We start from the raw sequence: 21,308 nt of genomic DNA, 5'->3' as shown, positions 1-21,308 counted from the left end.
TGTCGTACAAATTTGATAGTTGGAGATTATTACTCGACTGAGTCCTTCTTTGTTGGTCTCAAATCACTCCAGATTCTGTTATTCTATGTATTCTCTTTGCTCATGGTTCATGGAGTGATACAGGAAATGAACAAATTACCTATGTATTATAGGGCCTTCCAGACGCAGTGATCTTGAAATGCTGGGTTACTGTATGTTGAAGGCATTGTGTGGTACCCTGCCGTGGTCTGCTAGTGTTGACTTCCCCCATTCTGTCATGGAAGTAAAACAGAAGTAAGTCTTTTTGTTTACATAATAAAACACAGTATGTCTGTTGCATACATACAATTTAAAGTTGGTCCTCAGTTGTACTTGAGCATAAAATGTACCACAGAAATTTTAAATTGCAGTATTTGGGGAAGGAACCACAGTGGGTGGTTTACAAATTTGGATTGCATGGTGAAATATCTAAGTGGTCAGTAGGAGTGTATTCAAATCTTTTGAATCTAGGCTTTTCAGGTCAATCAAAACTCGCTGGATTCTCTGGTAGTGTTTAGGATGCAGGGAGTTGAACATGTGACTTTAATTTGATGTTGCTATCATAAATGACAGTGTGACATGGTTTGTGCAGGAGGGCTAAATTGATTCTCCCGTTTTATTTTTATTGTATATAAAGACATTGCCCTGGAATGGTTTTAGCGGGATCCTGTTAAGTGAAATGGCGCATAACATGCCACACTTGATGAGAAATTAGGGTTGGAAAGTTAACATTTGAAAATAATTAGTTCTGAGGGACTGCAGAGGTTACTTTGGCTGCTGTCCGTTCTATTGTGCTCCATCACGCGGCGCCGCCTCCCTCCCCCCCCCCCCCCCCCCCCCCCCCCCCAACATTTTGTTACAGAGGCCTTGAACTTACACTGGAATAAATACAAAAGCTTAACATATGTTGATCTGAAATTCCTCTCTGCTATTTTAGCAGGGGTGTTAACCAGTTTAAAAAAACAAACTGGTGGCTGCCTCCACTAAAATAGCAGAGACTGGAATTCCAGATGAACATGAGAAGTGCTTGTGCTGGTTAGTCCACAATTTAATTTCAAGGGCCAAGTGTTGCTAAGGCTGGAGCAGCAGATCACCTGACTATCTCTGCAGCATGTGAGGAACCTAACAGCAAGAAGAAAATCATTTTTAAATGGATTAAAGTTATACTAGCAGATTCTCTGTGCCATTCCTTAAAGTGACTTGAGAATTGCACTGTTGCAAGAGGTAACATAAGGCAACTCCCTGGATATAGTTAGTTACATAGTTTTCTTGTTCGTTAGCTCTGATAAAGTTCAAAATGTTTTAACATTATTTTTGGTGTTTTTATGTGGTTGGGGGGGGGAATTCAGTCACTGCTCCTAAAATTAGTTTTCCTAACTGGCAGTGGTCCTCTATTGCTGATTAGGGAGGAGGATGGTAGCAGGGCTTGTAAAGAGTAATCTCTAATTAGTCCTGCTGTCAATCATTTCAATTATAAAAAAAAATTAAAAAAAAATCCTGCTATGATGTGCTTACCCAGAGCCAAAATATTCTGTGCATTAGACTCCAGAGAGGCAGCCTTAATGATATTCTTAATGCCCACATGTAACAAGACCTGGACGACGTTCAGGCTTAGGCTGATAAGTGGCAGGTAACATTCCCGCCACAGAAGTGCCAGGCAATAACTATCTCCAACAAGTGAGAGTCTAACCACCTCCCTTTGACAGTCCACGGCATTACCATCGCCGAATCCCCCACCATCAACATCCTGGGGGTCACCATTGACCAGAAACTTAACTGGACCAGCCAAATAAATACTGTGGCAACAAGAGCAGGTCAGAGGCTGGGTATTCTGCAGCAAGTGTCTCACCTCCTGACTCCCCAAAGCCTTTCCACCATCTACAAGACAGAAGTAAGGAATGTGATGGAATACTCTCCACTTGCCTGGCTGAGTGCAGCTCCAACAACACTCGAGCTCAACACCATCCAGGACAAAGCAGCCCGCTTGATTGGCACGCCATCCACCACCTTAAACATTAACTCCCTCCACCAGCGGCGTACCGTGACTGCAGTGTGTACCATCTACAAGATGCACTGCAGCAACTCACCAAGGCTTCTTCGGCAGCACCTCCCAAACCAGTGACCTCTTCCACCTAGAAGGACAAAGGCAGCAGGTGCATGGGAGCACCACCACCTCCTAAGTCACACACCATCCTGACTTAGAAGTATATCGCCGACCTTTCATCGTCGCTGGGTCAAAATCCTGGAACTCCCTCCCTAACAGCACTGTGGGAGTACCTTCACCACAGACTGCAGCGTTTCAAGAAGGTGGCTCACCACCACCTTCTCAAGGGCAATTAGGGATGGACAATAAACATAGAAGATAGGAGTAGGCCATTCGGCCCCTCGAGCCTGCTCTGCCATTCAATGCGATCATGGCTGATCATCCAAATTCAGTACTTGGTCCCTGCTTTCTCCCCATACCCCTTGATCCCTTTAGCCTTAGGAAATATATCCAACTCCTTCTTGAATATATTTAATGAATTGGCCTCGACTGCCTACCCCTTATCCTTAGACTGTGACCCCTGGTTCTGGACTCCCCGACCATCAGGAACATCCTTCCTGCATTAGTCTGTCCAGTCCTGTCAGAATTTTATAAGTTTCAATGAGATCCCCTCTCATTCTTCTAAACTCCAGCAAGTATAAGCCCAATCGACCCAATCTCTCCTGATACGTCATTCCTGCCATCCCAGGTATCAGCCTGGTGAATCTTCGCTGAACTCCTTCCATGGCAAGAACATCCTTCCTCAGATAAGGCGACCAGAACTGCACACAATACTCAAGATGTGGTCTCACCAAGGCCCTGTACAACTGCAGCAAGACATCCTTGTTCCTGTACTCGCATCCTCTCGCTACGAAGGCCAACATACCATTTGCCTTCTTAACCGCCTGCTGCACCTGCATGCTTACCTTCAGCGACTGGTGCACAAGGACACCCAGGTCTCGTTGCACTTCCCCTTCTCCCAATCTATTGCCATTCAGATAATAATCTGCCTTCCTGTTTTTGACACCAAAGTGGATAACCTCACATTTATCCACGTTATATTGCATCTGCCATGCTTCTGCCCAATAACCCAACCTGTCCAAATCATCCTGGAGTTTCTCGGCATCCTCCTCACAGCACACACGCCCACCCAGCTCTGTGTCGTCTGCAAATTTGGAGTTATTACATCTAGTTCCCTCGTCTAGATCATTAATATATATTGTGAATAGCTGGGGTCCAAGGACCGATCCCTGCGGTACCCCACTAGTCACTGCCTGCCACTCGGAAAAAGACCCGTTTATTCCAACTCTTTGTTTTCTGTCTGCCAACCAGTTCTCTATCCAAGTCAATACCTTGCCCCCAATCCCACGTGCCTTAACTTTACACGCTAATCTCTTATGTGGGATCTTATCGAAAGCCTTCTGAAAGTCCAAATACACCACATCCACTGGTTCTCCCTTATCTATTTTACCAGTTACATCCTCAAAAAATTCCAGTGGATTAGTCAAGCACGATTTACCTTTTGTAAATCCATGTTGACTTTGTCCGATCCTGTCACTGTTTTCCAAGTGCTCTGCTATTACATCTTTTATAATGGACTCTAGCATTTTCCCCACTAACGATGTCAGGCTTACCGGTCTGTAATTCCCCGTTTTCTCTCTACCACCTTTTTTGAATAGTGGGGTAACATTAGCTACCCTCCAATCCATGGATACTGTTCCAGATTCCATCGAATGTTGGAAGATGATCAGCAATGCATCTACTATTTCTAGGGCCACTTCCTTAAGTACCCTAGGATGTAGATTATCAGGCCCTGGGGATTTATTGACCTTCAATCCCATCAATTTCCCTAACACCATTTCCCTACAAATACTGATTTTCTTTCAGTTCCTCCCTTTCATCAGACCCTATGTTCCCTGACATCTCTGGGAGGTTATTTGTGTCCTCCTTTGTGAAGACAGAACCAAAATATGTCTTTAATTGGTCTGCCATTTCTTTGTTCCCCATTATAAATTCCCCTGATTCTGACTGCAAAGGACCTACGCTTGACTTCACCAATCTTTTTCTCTTCACATATGTATAAAAGCTTTTACAGTCAGTTTTTATGTTCCCTGCAAGCTTACTCTCGTATTCAATTTTCCCCTTCTTAATTAATCCCTTTGTTGAATCCTAAACTGCTCCCAATCCTCAGGTTTACTGCTTTTTTTGGCCAATTTATATGTCCTCTCCTTGGATCTTATGCTATCCCTAATTTCCCTTGTTAGCAACGGTTGAGTCACCTTTTTTGTTTTATTTTTATGCCAAACTGGGATGAACAAATTCTGTAGCTCATCCATTCGGTCTTTGAATGTTTGCCATTGCCTATCCACCGTCAACCCTTTGAGTGACATTCCCCAATCAATCCTACCCAACTCACACTTCAGACCATCATAGTTTCCTTTATTTAAATTCAGGACCCTAGTCTCTGAGTCAACTACTTCATTCTCCATCTTAATGAAGAATTCGATCATATTATGATCACTCCGACCCAAGGGGCCTCGCACAACAAGATTGCTAATTAATTCTTTCTCGTTACATAATACCCAGTCTAAGATGGCCTGATCCCTGGTTGGTTCCTCGACATATTGGTCCAGGAAACCATCCCGTAAACACTCCAGGAATTCCTCCTCCACAGTATTGTTACTAATTTGGTTAGCCCAATCTATATGTAGACTAAAGTCACCCATGATGACTGCTGTGCCCTTATTGCACGCTTCTCTAATTTCCCTTTTAATGCCATCCCCAACCTCCGCATTACTGTTTGGAGGTCTATATACCACTCCCACTAACATTTTCTGCCCCTTGGTATTTCTCAGTTCTACCCATACAGATTCCACATCATCAGAGCTAATATCCTTCCTTACAATTGTGTTAATCCCTTCTTTAACCAGCAATGCTACCCCACCTCCCTTTCCTTTTTGCCTATCTTTCCTGAATATTGAATACCCCTGGATGTTGAGTTCCCAGCCTTGGCCACCCTGGAGCCATGCTTCCGTAATCCCAATCAAATCATATTCATTTACTTCTATTTGCGCAGCTAATTCATCCACCTTATTACGAATGCTCCTCGCATTAAGGCACAAAGCCTTCAGGCTTGTTTTTTTAATGCTCTTAGACCTATTAGAATTATTATTTACTGTGGCCATGTTTGATTTAAACCCTTGATTTCTCTGACTGCCGCTTTTGTTTTTCTTCTTCCTATCTTTTGCTTTTATCCTTGTTTCCCTTTCCTCTGTCTCCCTGCTCAGGTTCCCAACCCCTTGCCATTTTAGTTTAAACCCTCCCCCAGAGCACTAGCAAACACTCTCCCTATGACATCGGTCCCGGCCCTGCCCAGCTGCAAACCATCCGGTTTGAACTGGTCCCACCTCCCCCAGAACCGGTTCCAATGTCCCAGGAATTTGAATCCCTCCCCCTTGCACCATTCCTTCAGCCACATATTCATCTGAAATATCCTTCTATTTCTAATCTGACTAGCACGTGGCACTGGTAGCAATCCTGAGATTACTACCTTTTTGAGGTCCTATTTTTTAATTTACCTCCTAACTCCCTATATTCAGCTTTTAGGACCTCATCCCGTTTTTTACCTATATCGTTGGTACCTATATGCACCACGACAACTGGCTGTTCACCCTCCCCTTCCAAAATGTTCTGCAGCCGCTCTGAGACATCCTCGACCCTTGCACCAGGGAGGCAACACACCATCCTGGAGTCTCGTTTGCGGCCGCAGAAACGCCTATCTAGTCCCCTTACAATAGAATCCCCTATTACTATAGCTCTACCCCTCTTTTTTTTCCTCCCGTCCTGTGCAGCAGAGCCACCCCTGGTGCCAGGAAGTTGGCTGCTGCTGCCTTCCTCTGATCAGCCATCCCCCCCAACAGTATTCAAAGTGGTATATCTGTTTGAGAGGGGGACGTCCACAGGGGACCCCTGCACTACCTGCCTGCACCTTCTACTCTGTCTGTTGGTCACCCCTTCCCTTTCTGCCTGTCCAACCTTTGCCTGCGGTGTGACCAACTGCTTAAACGTGATATCCACAACGTCCTCAGCATCGCGAATGGTCCAGTATGTATCCAGTCGAAGCTCCAGCGCCGCAATGCGGTCTACCAGTAGCTGCAGCTGGACACACTTCCTGCACACAGTTGTCAGGGACACAGGAAGTGTCCCTGAGTTCCCACATAGTGCAGGAGGAGCATACCACGGGGCTGGGCTCTCCTGCCATGACTTACCCTTTAATTAATTGGAATTAAATTAAATCAAATCAATCCCACCAATTACACTACAGTTAAATGGTATATTTAAGGGCCCTGGTTTTCCAACAGTCCCCGTTACACCACAGAGACCTTAAAAACTATAAACCACAGAGTTAAAGTTTAAAAAGAGAGAAATACTCACCAACCAATCGCTTACCTGCTTTATGGTGACGTCACACTTCGATTACTTTTTACTTCCCTCCCTCTGAGTTCGGAGATTGGAGATTAGTAAGCCTACCTGGTCTCTGCCGCTCTTCATAGCCTCGCCACCGTGTCTCCCGCAGGTTCGCCGCTCGACGCCTTGCCAGCAACGCCCACATCCCACAAATGAATTTTAAAAAATTCTGCAGCCAAAGTTAAAGAATGCTTTCTCTCTTTGATTTGGACTACTAACAATCTGTAGGAGTTGCGTTATCAATGGTCAACGAAGCCCAACTCATTAATTGAAGCTTGAGGCAAGTCCTCCAAGTTGAGCCTCAGGCTCCTCATGCAGTTGTAGCCCTCTGCACGAAAATGTTTTCAAGGGATTTGCAACACTATACAGACATCTGAGTACTAGTAAGTGTTTTAATCTGAATTTTTTATTTTAATGATTTTCTTCTGTGTTCTATAAATGTTACCTACATGGGTGTATTTTCCAGTAACTGAAAAATCATGATCGCGCAAACCAAGTTCACACAGTTCTTCAAGCAGTTTGGTCAGCTTCTGCTACTTGCTATTTCAGGATTGTTAACATTAGTGGGGGGAAAAATGATTTTGATAGCAGAAGCTTGTTCCTTATTGGTTGTTACCATCTGAATCAAAGTGCTTTTGATTTAATTCATGTTTAGTCATTTGATAATTTAACAGATATATTGGGCCGGAATTCGCTATTATTACCCCTTTGAAACTGACTGCAACCTCCGGATGTAGCACTTCTAAACACACAAATCCTGAAGTTGTGGTCACTCATTCACTGCTGCTACACTGGCTGCGCTGTGGTCCTCCCAACCCCATAGCCGGCAGTAAGTGAAACTGACAAAGTTGGGCTTTTCCATGGTAATATCGTTGTTAAATACCTGATTAAATGTTAAGGCTTGTTGGATTAAGCATAACTGAGGTTTTAACAGTGTATTGACTGCTAAACGAACGTTATGGGAAACTAATTTTAATTTTGTGGAGTGTCAAACTTCCCCATTATGATAAAATTACAATTTATAAGAAACTTAAACAAACTTTTTTATAATTTTTTTTTAAATGATATTTCAGGTTCTAGCTTATTCCCATGTGAGACCCCCAATCTTTGTTTTGCTGTCTGTAACATTTTTAAACAGTCTGCATAAAATCAGTTTCTCATTTCCTGGTTCCCTGTCTGAAAATTCTGCAGTGTGATTGATTGGCTGCTTGGACAGCTGGTTGACGTAACCGTAGCATCACACCAGGAAATTCCCACTACAGAGCACTGAAATCACTTGAACGTCGAAAAAGACAAACTTCTCACCACAGAGATCGCGCCATCTCTGTGGGCGACTAACTTCGGGGCCAGCGGCGAACGCCTTTGCTTCGCCGCTGACCACAAACTCCGGGCTATCATTTTGGCTGTAACCTTTTGAGCTAATCACCAACACCTTTTTACATTATCCAGATTGCCTTGTTCTGTTTTTTTTTTAAGTAAAGGAAAGAGGATGTTAACAATTTGTAACTACTAGCACATGACCTTTTGTGAGGAGTAGAAGCTGCAGAGAGGTGGTGTGTGGGGCAGAGGCAGGGCGGGACGCAAACAATAACACAAACCTCTGGGGCACACACACGCTGAGTGAGCAGCAAGGGATGGTCACAGTTTGTGACCAGGCAGAAGAAATAGCAATGGGCAAGAATGCTCAGGAATACAAGAGTTGGCAGCAGGTAAGGATAATAGAGGATCTGCAAGGGAAAGAGCTGGAGAGGCAATCTAGGACTTTGACTTGTCTCTTTTTATCTTTTGAGCTATATAAATGATGAACAGGACATGTTCTTTGCATGAAGGAAGATTTCCCGTCTCCCACCCTAGTATCTGTTTTATTAAAGGGAATCAGTTGAGGCTACACTATACCACCGATGACTACAAACATACAATTTGTTAGTTTGTACTTTTGAAAGGGTTTCTGGTTGTGTGACTGCATTTTAATGTGACTTTAAAAAAATATTTTGTCAAAACCAACAAATCTCTTGTGATGCTCATAGTAAGTCAGAGGAAGTGCTGTTTGAGAAGGACCGGAACATTATAATAGAACAATCTATTATTTTGCTGTTTAAGTGTAGGAATGTGTCCCTTTTAAGGCTACAAAGCGCAACTGATAAACATTGAGTGAGTTTTTTCAAAGGTTAATTGTAAATCAGGCTGTCGATCAGAACGCTGGTATTGTGGGAAGGTCAATTAAAAACCTGCAGATGCTGTGTCTTTGATATTAGAGGTTCTTGGAGAGTTTTGTTCCTCCACATTGCAAATGATCTTTGCCTCTCCATACTTGTGTCGGAAATATGTGTGACATTTGACGTGATAAACCTGAGGTACTTGCAGACATTAAGATTCATAATATGGATGTCATTTTTTTCTCTAAAAATGAAGCCATTTTTTAACTGACTTGCTAGTTTTCTATGTTTTGTACTAGATACAAGGCTGACCTACCAGGTCTCCTCAAGTATTGCTTTGGGAAAAGAAAATTCCCAGGTAAGATCAGTTTAAGTAAGGAATTTTTGAGTCCGGTTTATTATTTAGTTCCGTCTGTTGTCTGATCCAAGCAAATGAAACCACCTGGTGTCATGAGTTGTCATCATTTCTTAAAGGAGAGTCTTCATGGAGTAGGAATGTTCAAAGTGCAATGCAGGTTCTGGCCAGTGTTTTCTGCTTGTATACTCCTCAACCTGCCATTTTCCTGCCCACTAAAATTAATAGGGGGAAAATTGTGGCCAAGCAGAAAACTGGTCACTATTTTTAAAACTAGGGGTAAATAAAATTGAAAGCATGAAAATGACTAATTATCAGTAATGTTTAAATAAAATGTTGCAAAAGCCTGTCAAATTTCAGACTTAAAAATTATCACCTTGATTTTCAGTTATTTGGACACCTTGTACATGCATGTTGGCTGTGCGGATTATGGTGCAGTTTGAGGAAACGCTAGTGCAAGCTTTATTTGTCCATGTACATTTCCTCATTGAGTAAAATGATCCAGTTACATTTAATAAAACGACCTGGTGAAGCTGATACCGTAATGTGGTATATTACCAATGAGCTGTGACTTGTTCAGATGTACAGTCCTGCAGATGGCATTCTCCCAGTCTTTGTCATATTGCTGTGGAAGTTACAAAGAGGCATGTAAATTGTCAGAGAAAACATGGAGGACAAATCTATGTGCGCTACCCTTTTTCATCATCTTGTGATTGATTCAATCACAACAGTAGGAGAGGTCTCTGAAAAGCTTTGTTTCTCTTTCATCTTCCCTCTTTTTACACCCCCTGCCCAATCTACTTGCCTAGTTCAGAATTCGGGATTTGTAAAATCTTGTCTCTCCGTCTACATTTCCATCCACTGCAATATTGGTGTTAATGTTGTGGCACAGACAGAATGTAATCTGTGGATTTATGTTTTTTCTCAAGTTTCTTGCATCTTTCCTGAAGTTGTTTACTCCTGGGGTATAATCCCACAGGTGCCCATGGCTGAGTGTTTGTAGTCATGTTTGAGCCTTGACTGAGTGTTCTGCCAGGCATCATAGCTAAGCTGGATTCTGACCTGATCCAGTCTCCCCATATATGTACTTCCAGCCCAGGAGTACTGAGGTCAATTACAGTGTCCTACTGAGAGCTAACTCAGCACAAACCAGGGAATCAAACCTAGGACATTCCTGGTCTGCATTGCTCAATGATTCACTGAATAAACTCACTGAGCTGTCGAGGAAGCCTTTTATCCACATAGGCTGGTTTATACTTCATACAACGGAAACACAAGTATTACCTTCTCTAGATAATTTAACCATTTAAAAAGCTGAATTTACTTTGCCCCATGGTAAAAAGAATACTTCTGTTTATATAGTGCCACACTACCATACCAAAACATTTCCGTGCTTCACACAATGAATTACCTTTTTGGAGTGCAGTAACTTGTGTAGGTCAGACCAGAAGATGGCCCCACAATAGCCATGTCCTTGAATATTTATTGGAACTTGAAATTAAATCTCATTTAATTGGATATGGAAAGAATCTTTATCATGAATGCTCAGTTAAGGGCTTTATCTTCAAAGTAGTACTAACCCTTAAGGCCATCTATACAGAGATTTATCTAATTTTAATAAAGCACTCTATTCACTGCTGTTGATTGTTTGTTTGCTTTGTTAACTCCACCCTCAGCAGCACAGCTGAGATCTGGATCTTCATAAAATGGAAAAACCAAAAATATGTGCCCATCTGACATATTGTTTATTCCCTCTTTCAGGAGACGGTTAGGGAATAAGAGCTTGAATCCTAAGTGCATAAGGAGTTCTTGTATCTGATTTGTTTTTCAAACACTCTGTTACAAAATTAATCAGTGGGGCTTTACACTTAAATAATAGAATAGTTCTTTTAAAACAAAATATTGACTACAAATTGCCTGCTTAAGGAAGGTAGATTGCATTTCACCCCATCTTAAACCTATTCTAGCATTGCAGGATTGATTCAGGCAGTCAACAAATAATATCCAGGTCTAAAATGCAGTTACCCCACCCCACGAAAATAACTCTTGTTAATTTGAATTAAGAATTATACAATAATTGTAACCTGAGGATTTTACATCTCCCCGCTGGAACTATAATTAACTAAAGGCATCCTGTAACCAAAATATATAGAATTTTACTAGAGCTGCTATTAATAATTCCACTAATTGCAATAAACGTCACTTCATTATGGGTTGTCCTATATTGTATTGAGGTTTGAACAAAGTGCACTCGGTGAAAGACGCTCTCCTCCCTAGAAGTGGTGAATTTGTGACTCCAGCCAGTCTGCATTAGAAAGGATGGTTCAGCACTGTATTGCACTGTTTAAGAACATAAGAAATAGGAGCAGGAGTAGGCCAATCGGCCCCTCGAGCCTGCTCCACCATTCAATAAGATCATGGCTGATCTGATCCTAACCTCAAATCTTCTATCACTCTCCAACCCATGTGATCTCCTGGGAGAGGCGAAAAACCAGATAAAAGACCCAATGGCCAATTTGGGAGAAAAAAATCTGGGAAATTCCTCTCCGACCCATCTAGGCGATCGAAACTCGTCCAGGAGATCACTCTGTCCCTATATTTTCTACAGTACTTACCTTCTGTAAAGGCGATCTCCACCCCAGCCAGGAACAGGAATAAAACCATCTCCTGAAATCTAACACAGAATTAGAACACAGTAGGAGCAGAACCAGGCTACACGGCCCCTGGGCCCACTCCACTACCCACAGGGCCATGACCATTCCGAACCTAGACTCATGTCCAATTTCCTGCCTGCTCCCCGTAACCCTTAATTCCCTTTACTTCTAGGAAACTATCTATTTCTGTTTTAGATTTATTTAATGATGTAGCTTCCACAGCTTTCTGGGGCAGCAAATTCCACAAACCTACCACCCTCTGAGTGAAGAAGTTTCTCCTCATCTCAGTTTTGAAAGAGCAGCCCCTTTATTCTAAGATTATGCCCCCTAGTTCTAGTTTCACCCATCATTGGGAACATCCTCACCGCATCCACCCGATCAAGCCCCTTCACAATCTTATACGTTTCAATAAGATCGCCTCTCATTCTTCTGAACTCCAATGAGTAGAGTCCCAATCTACTCAACCTCTCCTCATATGTCCATCCCCTCATCCCCAGGATTAACCGAGTGAACCTTCTTTGCACTGACTCGAGAGCAAGTATGTCTTTTCTTAAGTATGGACACCAAAACTGTATGCAGTATTCCAGGTGCGGTCTCACCAATACCTTGTACAACTGCAGCAATACCTCCCTGTTTTTATATTCTATCCCCCTAGCAATAAAAGCCAACATTCCATTGGCCTTCTTGATCACTTGCTGCACCTGCATACTAACTTTGAGTTTCGTGCACCAGGACCCCCAGATCCCTTTGTACTACAGTACTTTCCAGTTTCTTGCCATTAAGATAATAACTTGCTCTATGATTTTTCCTGCCAAAGTGCATAACCTCACACTAAGTTGTATAGATGCTGTAGCATCATCTTTCCATTCAGACTGATGATACATAGATACATAGAAGATAGGAGCAGGAGTAGGCCATTCGGCCCTTCGAGCCTGCTCCGCCATTCAATGAGATCATGGCTGATCATCCAAATTCAGTACCCGGTCCCTGCCTTCTCCCCATATCCCTTGATCCCTTTAGCCTTAAGAAATATATCCAATTCTTTCTTGAATATACTTAATGAACTGGCCTCCACCGCCCTCTGTGGCAGAGAATTCCACAGGTTCACCACTCTCTGGGTGAAGAAATTCCTCCTCATTTCAGTCCTAAATGGCTTACCCCTTATCCTTAGACTATGACCCCTGGTTCTGGACTCCCCGGCCATCAGAAACATCCTTCCTGCATCTAGTCTGTCCAGGCCTGACAGAATTTTATAGGTTTCGATAAGATCCCCTCTCAATCTTCTAAACTCCAGTGAGTATAAGCCCAATCGACACAATCTCTCCTCATACGTCATTCCTGCCGCTCGGGGGTCGCGTAACTATGATGGATGCAGATTTAAGGTAGTATCAACAGTACCTCCTGAGCTTTCCCATATGGACATTTTCCTCCCTGCCCACACAATCACAAGATGATTACAGACGACGAAGGCCATTTGGCCCATTTTGGTTTGTCCACCTTGAATGACTTTAAACTCACTTCTTTGCGGCATCCAGTTGGTTTGTACATGATTCTAGGGTTTTCACCTCCTGTTCTATCCAGTTCTGTGTTCCATGTATTGATTATCTGTGTGAAGACGACTTCCTGGTATTGGTCCTAAATTTGTGAAAGTAAAGCAAGGGGTCACAGGTTCAAACGAGTAAAGGTAATTTCATTTTAAAGTAATTTTCCATATCATTCACTATCTTGCCTACCTCCATAAGATTACCTCTCCGAAGTCTCCAAATCAAGGCTGAAAAGCTAAAGTCTACCCAGTCTATCACTATAACACAGACCTTTAACACTAGGAATCAGTCTTGTGACTCTTCTTTGCACTGCATCCTATGCTTGAATGTCTCCCATATGTCTTGGTGACAAGAACTGGAGACCGTTCTCAAGGGGCTAAAGACCAACAAGTCCCCTGGACCTGATGGCCTGCATCCTAGGGTCTTAAAAGAAGTGGCTGCAGCGATAGTAGATGCATTGGTTGTAATCTACCAAAATTCCCTGGATTCTGGAGAGGTCCCAGCAGATTGGAAAACCGCAAATGTAACGCCACTATTAAAGAAAGGAGGGAGACAGAAAACGGGAAACTATAGGCCAGTTAGCCTAACATCTGTCATTGGGGAAAATGCTGGAATCCATTATTAAGGAGGTAATAGCAGCACATTTAGAAAATCATAAGACAATCAAGCAGAGTCAACATGGTTTTATGAAAGGGGAAATAGTGTTTTACAAATCTGCTATAGAGTTCTTCGAGAATGTAACAAACAGGGTGGATAAAGGGGAACCAGTAGATGTACTGTATTTGGATTTCCAGAAGGCATTCGATAAGGTTACTGCACAAGATAAGAGTGCATGGGGTTGGGGGTAATATATTGGCATGGATAGGGGATTGGCTAACTAACAGAAAACAGAGAGTCGGGATAAATGGGTCATTTTCCAGTTGGCAATCAGTAACTAGTGGGGTCATAAAGTTATACAGCACAGAAAGAGGCCCTTTGGCCCAACATGTCTGCACCGGCCATCAAGCCCTATCTATTCTAATCCCATTTTCCAGCACTTGATCCATAGCCTTGTATGCTATGGCGTTTCAAGTGCTCATCTAAATGCTTCTTGAATGTTGTGAGGGTTCCTGCCTCTACCACCCTTTCAGGCAGTGAGTTCCAGATTCCAACCACCCTCTGGGTGAAAAAGTTTTTCCTCAATTCCCCTCTAAACCTCCTGCCCCTTACCTTGAAACTATGCCCCCTGGTTATTGACTTCTCTACTAAGGGGAAAATTTCCTTTCTGTCTACCCTATCTATGCCCCTCATAATTTTGTACACCTCAATCAGGTCCCCCCTCCGCCTTCTCTGCTCTAAGGAAAACAACCCCAGCCTGTCCAGTCTCTCTTCATAGCTGAAACGCTCCAGCCCAGGTAACATCCTGGTGAATTTCCTCTGCACCCTCTCCAATGCAATCACATCCTTCCTATAGTGTGGCGACCAGAACTGCACACAGTATTCCAGCTGTGGCCTAACTAACGTTTTGTACAGCTCCATCATAACCTCCCTGCTCTTGCCTTCATTAGCCGAGGCATAGAATATAAGTATGCCATATGCCGCCTTAACCACCTTATCTACCTGTCCTGCTGCCTTCAGGGATCTATGTACATGCACACCAAGGTGCTTCTGAACCTCTGCCCTTCCTAGGGTCCTACCATTCTTTGTATATTCCCTTGCCTTGTTTGTCCTCCCAAAATGCATCACCTCTCACTTTTCAAGGTTAAATTCCATTTGCTACTGTTCTGCCCATCTGACCAAACCGTCTATATCGTCCTGTAGCCTGAGGCTTCCCTCCTCGCTATTTACCACTCCACCAATTTTTGTGTCATCTGCGAACGTGCTGATCATACCTCCTACATTCATATCTCAATCATTAATGTACACTACAAACAGCAAAGGACCCAGCACCAATTCCTGCGGTACACCACTGGACACAGGCTTCCAGTCACAAAAACAACCTTTGACCACCACCCTCTGCCTCCTGCCACTAAGCCAATTTTGGATCCAATGTGCCAAATTGCCCTGGATCCCATGGGCTCTTACCTTCTTGACCAGTCTCCCATGTGGGACTTTGTCAAAAGCCTTACTGAAGTCCATGTAGATTACATCAACTGCACTACCTTCATCCACACACCTAGTCACCCCCCTCAAAATTCAATCAAATTGGTTAGACATGATCTCCCCCTGACAAAGCCATGCCACAGGGATCAGTGCTGGGGCCTCAACTGTTTACAATCTATATTAATGACTTGGACGAAGGGACTGAGTGTACTGTAGCCAAATTTGCTGATGATACAAAGATAGGTTAGCAAGTTGTGAGGAGGGCACAGTCTGCAAAGGGATATAGATAGGCTAAGTGAGTGGGCAAAAATTTGGCAGATGGAGTATAATGTGGGAAAATGTGAGGTTATCCACTTTGGAAGAAAGAATGAAAAAGTAAATTATTATTTAAATGGAGTGAGACTACAAAATGCTGTGGTACAAAGGGATCTGGGGGTCCTAGTACATGAAACACAAAAAGTTAGCATGCAGGTACAGCAAACAATTAGAAAGGCTAATGGAATGTTGACCTTTATTGCAAGGAGTCTGGAGTATAAAAGTAGGGACATTTTGATGCAACTTTACAAGGCATTGGTGAGACCGCACCTGGAGTACTGCGTACAGTTTTGGTCTCCATGTTTAAGGAAGGATATACTTGCATTGGAGGCAGTGCAGAGAAGGTTCACTGGGTTGATTCCTGAGATGAAGGGGTTGACGTATGACAGAAGGTTGAGCAGGTTGGGCCTATACTCTGGAGTTTAGAAGAATGAGAGGTGATCTTAATGAAACATATAAGATTCTGAAGGGGATTGACGGTGGATGCTGAGGATGTTTCCCCTAGAGCGGGTATCTAGAACTAGGGGGCATAGTTTCAGAATAAGGGGTCACCCATTTAAGACGGAGATGAGGAGGAATTTTTTCTGAGGGTCGTAAATCTTTGGAATTCTCTACTCCAGAGAGTCATTGAATATATTCAAAGCAGAGATTGACACACACTTGAACTACAAGGGAGTCGAGGGGTATGGGGAGAGAGCGGGAAAGTGGCGTTGAGGCCAAGATTGGATCAGCCGTGATCTTATTGAATGGCGGAGCAGGCTCGAGGGGCCGATGAGCCGACTCCTGCTCCTGTTTATGTTCTAAGGGATGGTCTGACTAGAGCAGTGTACAATTTGATCGTGATTTCTTCTAACTTCTGTTCTACTGTTTTGTCTGTGAAGTTCATCATTATATTGGTTTTGTTGATTACTGCTCTGCATTGGTTGGGTTGGAATGTTAAGCATCGAATAGACTCCCGAATCTCTCCAACTTCATTTGTGACTATTTCAGTGCCATTTATAAAGTATTTGTATTGCTGATTTTTTTTTTCTTCCTTACAATGTGCAGTAATTTACACTTGTTAAATTTCATCTGCAATTGTTCTGCCCACTTACGTATTTCACCTACCCCAACAAATCTGAGTGTCTATCTGTTACTGATTATGTTGTTCCAATTCTCCAGAACTCTCAAGTTTTTTTCCCCTTTTGCTCTATGACTTTGCCTCCAATGTTACTTTTTAGCTCAATACTTTGACTTCTTCCAACCTTCAATGCTCTCCAAACTTGCACCACTGCCAAGATTTTATTCCTCCATTTCATAATCTACTTTAGTACTTTGCTTTAAATGAAACCTATTTAAGCACCAAGCTCTATTTCTGCTATAGTACTCATATCTGTGTAGTCGGCAGGAAATCCAGTTCAGTGTAGATTGGTAGCAATACGTTTTAATACTATTTTTTAATAAAAGTTGCTGTGTGGTATAAATGTGACCAAACTTTTGAAGCTTAAAATGTGAAATGTGTGTTTCTGAAGGAATAAAATATTTTTGTGCAGTGTTGTATTCCCTCCACCTCTTATTTATTTGAAAGATCAATATTGTTAACTTGTAGATGAACTGAAGAAATACCTGCAACAAGTAGTGTCACTACAATATGATGAGGAACCAGATTATGAAGAACTACGAAAACAACTGAAAGACGGTATTCAAAGGTTGGGAGCGTCGGCCGATGGCCCTATGGATCTTACAATAACCACTAAGTAAATGTGTGCGGATGTCTAGGTAAGGACAGTTTCCAGCTTGACGGTGATGCTCCCCAGATTCAAACTGTCTGAGGTACCCAGAGGGTTGCTGACACTTCTGGAACTGTACCCCTACTTGAGTCTCTGCCTGCTCAAAAAGAGGGATAAAGGAAGAATGTTGTGGCCAGGGGTTCAATTGTTTCTGGTGTCAACCTCTGTTCTGGTCTCTCTTTGCATAGTCCATCCTTTCCCTCCTCAATTTTTATCTTCCTGCTGCATCTGAATTTCATACAGGAAACTGCTCTGGCATTGAACACAGTTGCTGAGCACTTCACCTGATGTGCCATTTTTAAAACTGCATCTTAACGTGCTTTGTCTTTCCCACTAACTAACTTGTCATTACAGTCCATTCATTTTCTTGACCTGATTAAACATACCTGAGGTAAATGTGCAGATGAAGGTTTACATTCTGCTGGGTGATATTTGGTTATTTAAATGGTGATTGGTCTGTTTTCTCTCCTCTTTCCCCCCCTCCCCAAACAAACTACCAAAAACATTTAGTTTGCTTTTCTGCTCAACCGGTTTATCTCCGGGATGATATTTTTTATTGGATTTCTCTTCCCCTATTTTAGCCCTGCCTAGAGTCTTTCTTCCCCACTTTTGTAGTCAGTTTATTTATTTAAAAAAACACACTTCCATGTTGTTTTTCAACTTAAAGACAAACTAAGCAAATATCCAACATCTCCATGACTTAAGATGCAGTACCACAAGATTAGTTCATAGTCAATTTCACAAGTGCATCTGACATTACTAAAAACCTGAATTCTGATTACTAGGTATTATTTTGGTTTGAATCTTGCAAAACCAGATAGTAAATATGTTTTAGCCAGGGTCAATGGGGGATTTTTTAAATGTAGAGTCTTGGGAGTGGCAAAGTGCATTTTGACTGCTAAGCCTGTCGCCCTTTTTTTTGTTGGCCTGTTCCTTTCTTTCCTTTGTCTTTTTTTCTTCCTCTTCCCCTCACCATCTTTCATCCCTCACCTCTCGGCTATTTCCCCCCAACCCATAGCTATTCCTCAGCTTTCCTTCTCTCCTGCTGTCATCCCAGCTTTGAATGCCGTGCCCCCCCCCCCACCTCACTTGAACAAGCCCATGGCTACCCACTGTGTGTGTCTTGTCATTCTCAGTCTTTGAGCTGCAATTTAATCCAGCTAAAAATTAAGACCAAAGTCTTAGGCCCCCAGTGCAAACTCCACATCCTCTCCAGCAACTCCATCCCACTCCCTAGCCAGTGACTCAAGCTAAACCAGACTATTCATGCCTTCATGCCTCCAGCAACCTATTCAACCAGGAACTGAGCTTCCAACCACACAAATATTGCCTACTTCCACCTCTAACATTGCCCATCTCCACCTCGGCCTATCTGCTGCAGAAATCCTCATCCATTTGTCACCTTCCAACTCCATTTATTCCAATGCTTTCTTGACTGCCCCTCCATCGTCCGTAGACTTTAGCTCATCCAAAACTCTGCTGCCCATAACCTATCCCACATCAGGTCCTGCTCGCCCATCACCTCTGACTTCACTGTTATGGATTTGGCTTCTAGTTTCCCCAATACTTCAAAATTAAAATTCTCCTCCTGTGATTGATTATGGCCTCGCTCTACCCTCCCTCTCTAACACCTCCAGCTCTGCAGCATTGCAGCATCTGCCTCCCCCCGCCTCCCTCTCCTTCAAGATTCCTTAAAACAACCTGCCTCTTCGACCAAGTTTTCAGTCACCCATCCTAATCTTTCATTTGGCATCCATTTTATTTTCTTGTGCCTCCCTGAAATGCCTTGAGAAATTTTTCTATATTAAAGGCGCTATATAAATGCAAGTTGTAGTATCAAAGCAACTTTTGAAGAAGCTTGAGCCTTTGAAAAGGTAGAACACAAGATTAATGGAATAGGAAAGCAGGGTACCAAATTGGATTTAAAATTGGTTAGAAGGGTGAAGAGAGTTGGAGTTAAAGGCAGTTTCTCAGTGATTGGATGCGGGTAGCAGTGTCTTACAGGGATTTGTTTTGGATATCCGGCTAGAGGGAGTCATGTCCAAATTTGCAGATAATACTAAAATAGATGATGTAAATAATTGACCAAAGGAAGCTACATGGGGATATTGATAAGATGGTGGAATGGGTGAAAAAGTGCTAGATGGAATTCACTGCCAGTAAATGTGAGATGGTACTTTTATTTTTTTAACCAAGATGCAATAATTTGGGGTAAGGTGGGAGAGCAGCAGAGTTTGGGGTTCAGGTTCACAAGACATTCAAAGCAGCTCCTCAAGTGGATGCCTCCATAAGATAATGGAATACTGGATTTTATGGCAAGAGCTTTAAAATATAAAAGTGAAGATGTTATGGTGAAGTTATACAAGACCTTTAGTAAGACCACAATTGGAGCATTGTGTGCAGTCTGGGCTCCACACTATAGGAAGGATGTTATGGCAGTAGATTCACCAGGATGCTGCCTGCTATGAAGAAATATGGATTAAAAAAACACTTGGAAAATTGGGGCTGCTTTTGTTAGAACAGAGGAGATTGAGAGGTGATTAGACAGAGGTGTTTAAAATTATGAAGAGGTGAGCAAGAGTAGGTAGGAGCAGACCATTTCCAGTGATTGAGGGGTCTAGAACAAGAGACATTGAGATGGGATTAAATGCAAGAGATTTAGAACACCGAGCAGGGGAAATGTTTTTATCGAGGGTTTGGAATGCACTACCACAGTTAGTGATTGAAGCAGAGACTGTCAACATTGAAGAATAGGTTAGATAAGTGGTTGAAGGAAAGAGGGATAAAGGGAACAGAACAGGCACCTGGGATTAGGACTGCAGTTGAGGATAAACACCAACATGGATTGGTTGGGCAAAACTGTCTGTTTGCATGTTATAATTTCTTTGTAATTCTATGATTTTCGAAGTGATCTGGATCGGCAATGTTGGGATAGCTCCGGGTCTGTACAGTAATTGCTGGACCAAACTAGGAAATCCTGGCTCTTCCAAGCTCTCTGATCTTGGCTGAGTTATTGTCGGAGGGAGTCCATTGCTTGGTATTTAGAAAATGTATTTTGATACTAAAATGGTGCCAATAGCCAACCATGACGAAGCCAGGACTGCCACTGAATCCAGTATATTTACAGAAATCCAGCCTTTGGCCCAACGAGATAACTGGAGCAGAAACACAGGCTTACTTTCTCCCATGTCACCAAAAACCATGAGCTGGCTGCTACATTAGAGAGGTTTTCAAAGTAGCAGACTATTGTAGTGTGCAATAGCGATGATCATTTTTAATTTTTTTTCTCCACAGATTTGAAAATATCAATAACCAGCTGTGAAGCCAGCATATCCTGTTGAGGGCAATGTTGGAGCATATGCCTTATAAGATGCACTGTACTATTTTTTTAAATCATGCTTTTTTATAGCCCTTTAGCAACAGTTCCACTAATGCATTTTTTTGTAGGAAAATTCATGTGTGCGTTGTTCATGTTTCAAGATTTACATTTGGTGTTTTTAAATAAAATTGAGTCAATTTGGTGAAGAGATTTTTTTATAGCTGGGATTTTTATGCAGTTTCTTATCTGCAGTGTATTGTTCTATCTTGACCATTGCACTAATTGTCCCCTAATGGTCAACTAATCATCTTTCCCCTGCCCCACCCCACCCCATAACTGCGTGATACATTTGTCCATAAATAAACAATATAAATAGCAGTGTTTGGTCTCTTGTATGAACTAAATTTGCTTCTGCAGCAGTTTTCTGATATGTACAGCAATCTTTAACTTCTGGCCTGGTACAAAAGCAGATTGCAGAAGATGTTCTATCTACCTTCTCAATGCATCTGATACAGACTTTATACACATCAGTGCAGCCCACACTTAAGAAACCTGGAGGAGCAGAAGAGACCGGCTCCTGGAGACCATTATCTAGGCGAGGAAGGA

The 21,308-nt window shown here is 42.6% G+C and overlaps 1 protein-coding gene across 4 annotated transcripts in view; it reads left to right on the top strand.

The window, feature by feature from the left end:
• vrk3 (VRK serine/threonine kinase 3) overlaps positions 1–20,910 on the top strand; it is a 39,950-nt gene extending 19,040 nt beyond the window's left edge. For all 4 annotated transcript variants that reach the window (XM_085991346.1, XM_085991345.1, XM_085991347.1 and 1 more), the window contains 4 exons: positions 153–273; positions 8,964–9,022; positions 17,203–17,372; positions 20,678–20,910. In XM_085991346.1, the coding sequence (XP_085847472.1) occupies positions 153–273; positions 8,964–9,022; positions 17,203–17,354 (332 nt within the window). In that variant the 3' untranslated portion in view covers positions 17,355–17,372; positions 20,678–20,910. The remainder of the gene's footprint in view (positions 1–152; positions 274–8,963; positions 9,023–17,202; positions 17,373–20,677) is intronic.
• The last annotated feature ends 398 nt before the right edge of the window (positions 20,911–21,308 follow it).

This window comes from Somniosus microcephalus, chromosome 6 (genome assembly GCF_052327205.1).
Source record: "Somniosus microcephalus isolate GS21.2 chromosome 6, FLI_Smic_1.0, whole genome shotgun sequence".
NCBI classification, from domain to species: Eukaryota; Metazoa; Chordata; class Chondrichthyes; order Squaliformes; family Somniosidae; genus Somniosus; species Somniosus microcephalus.
Note: the sequence above shows the minus strand (reverse complement) of the source record. Positions and strands in the feature narration are given on the sequence as shown.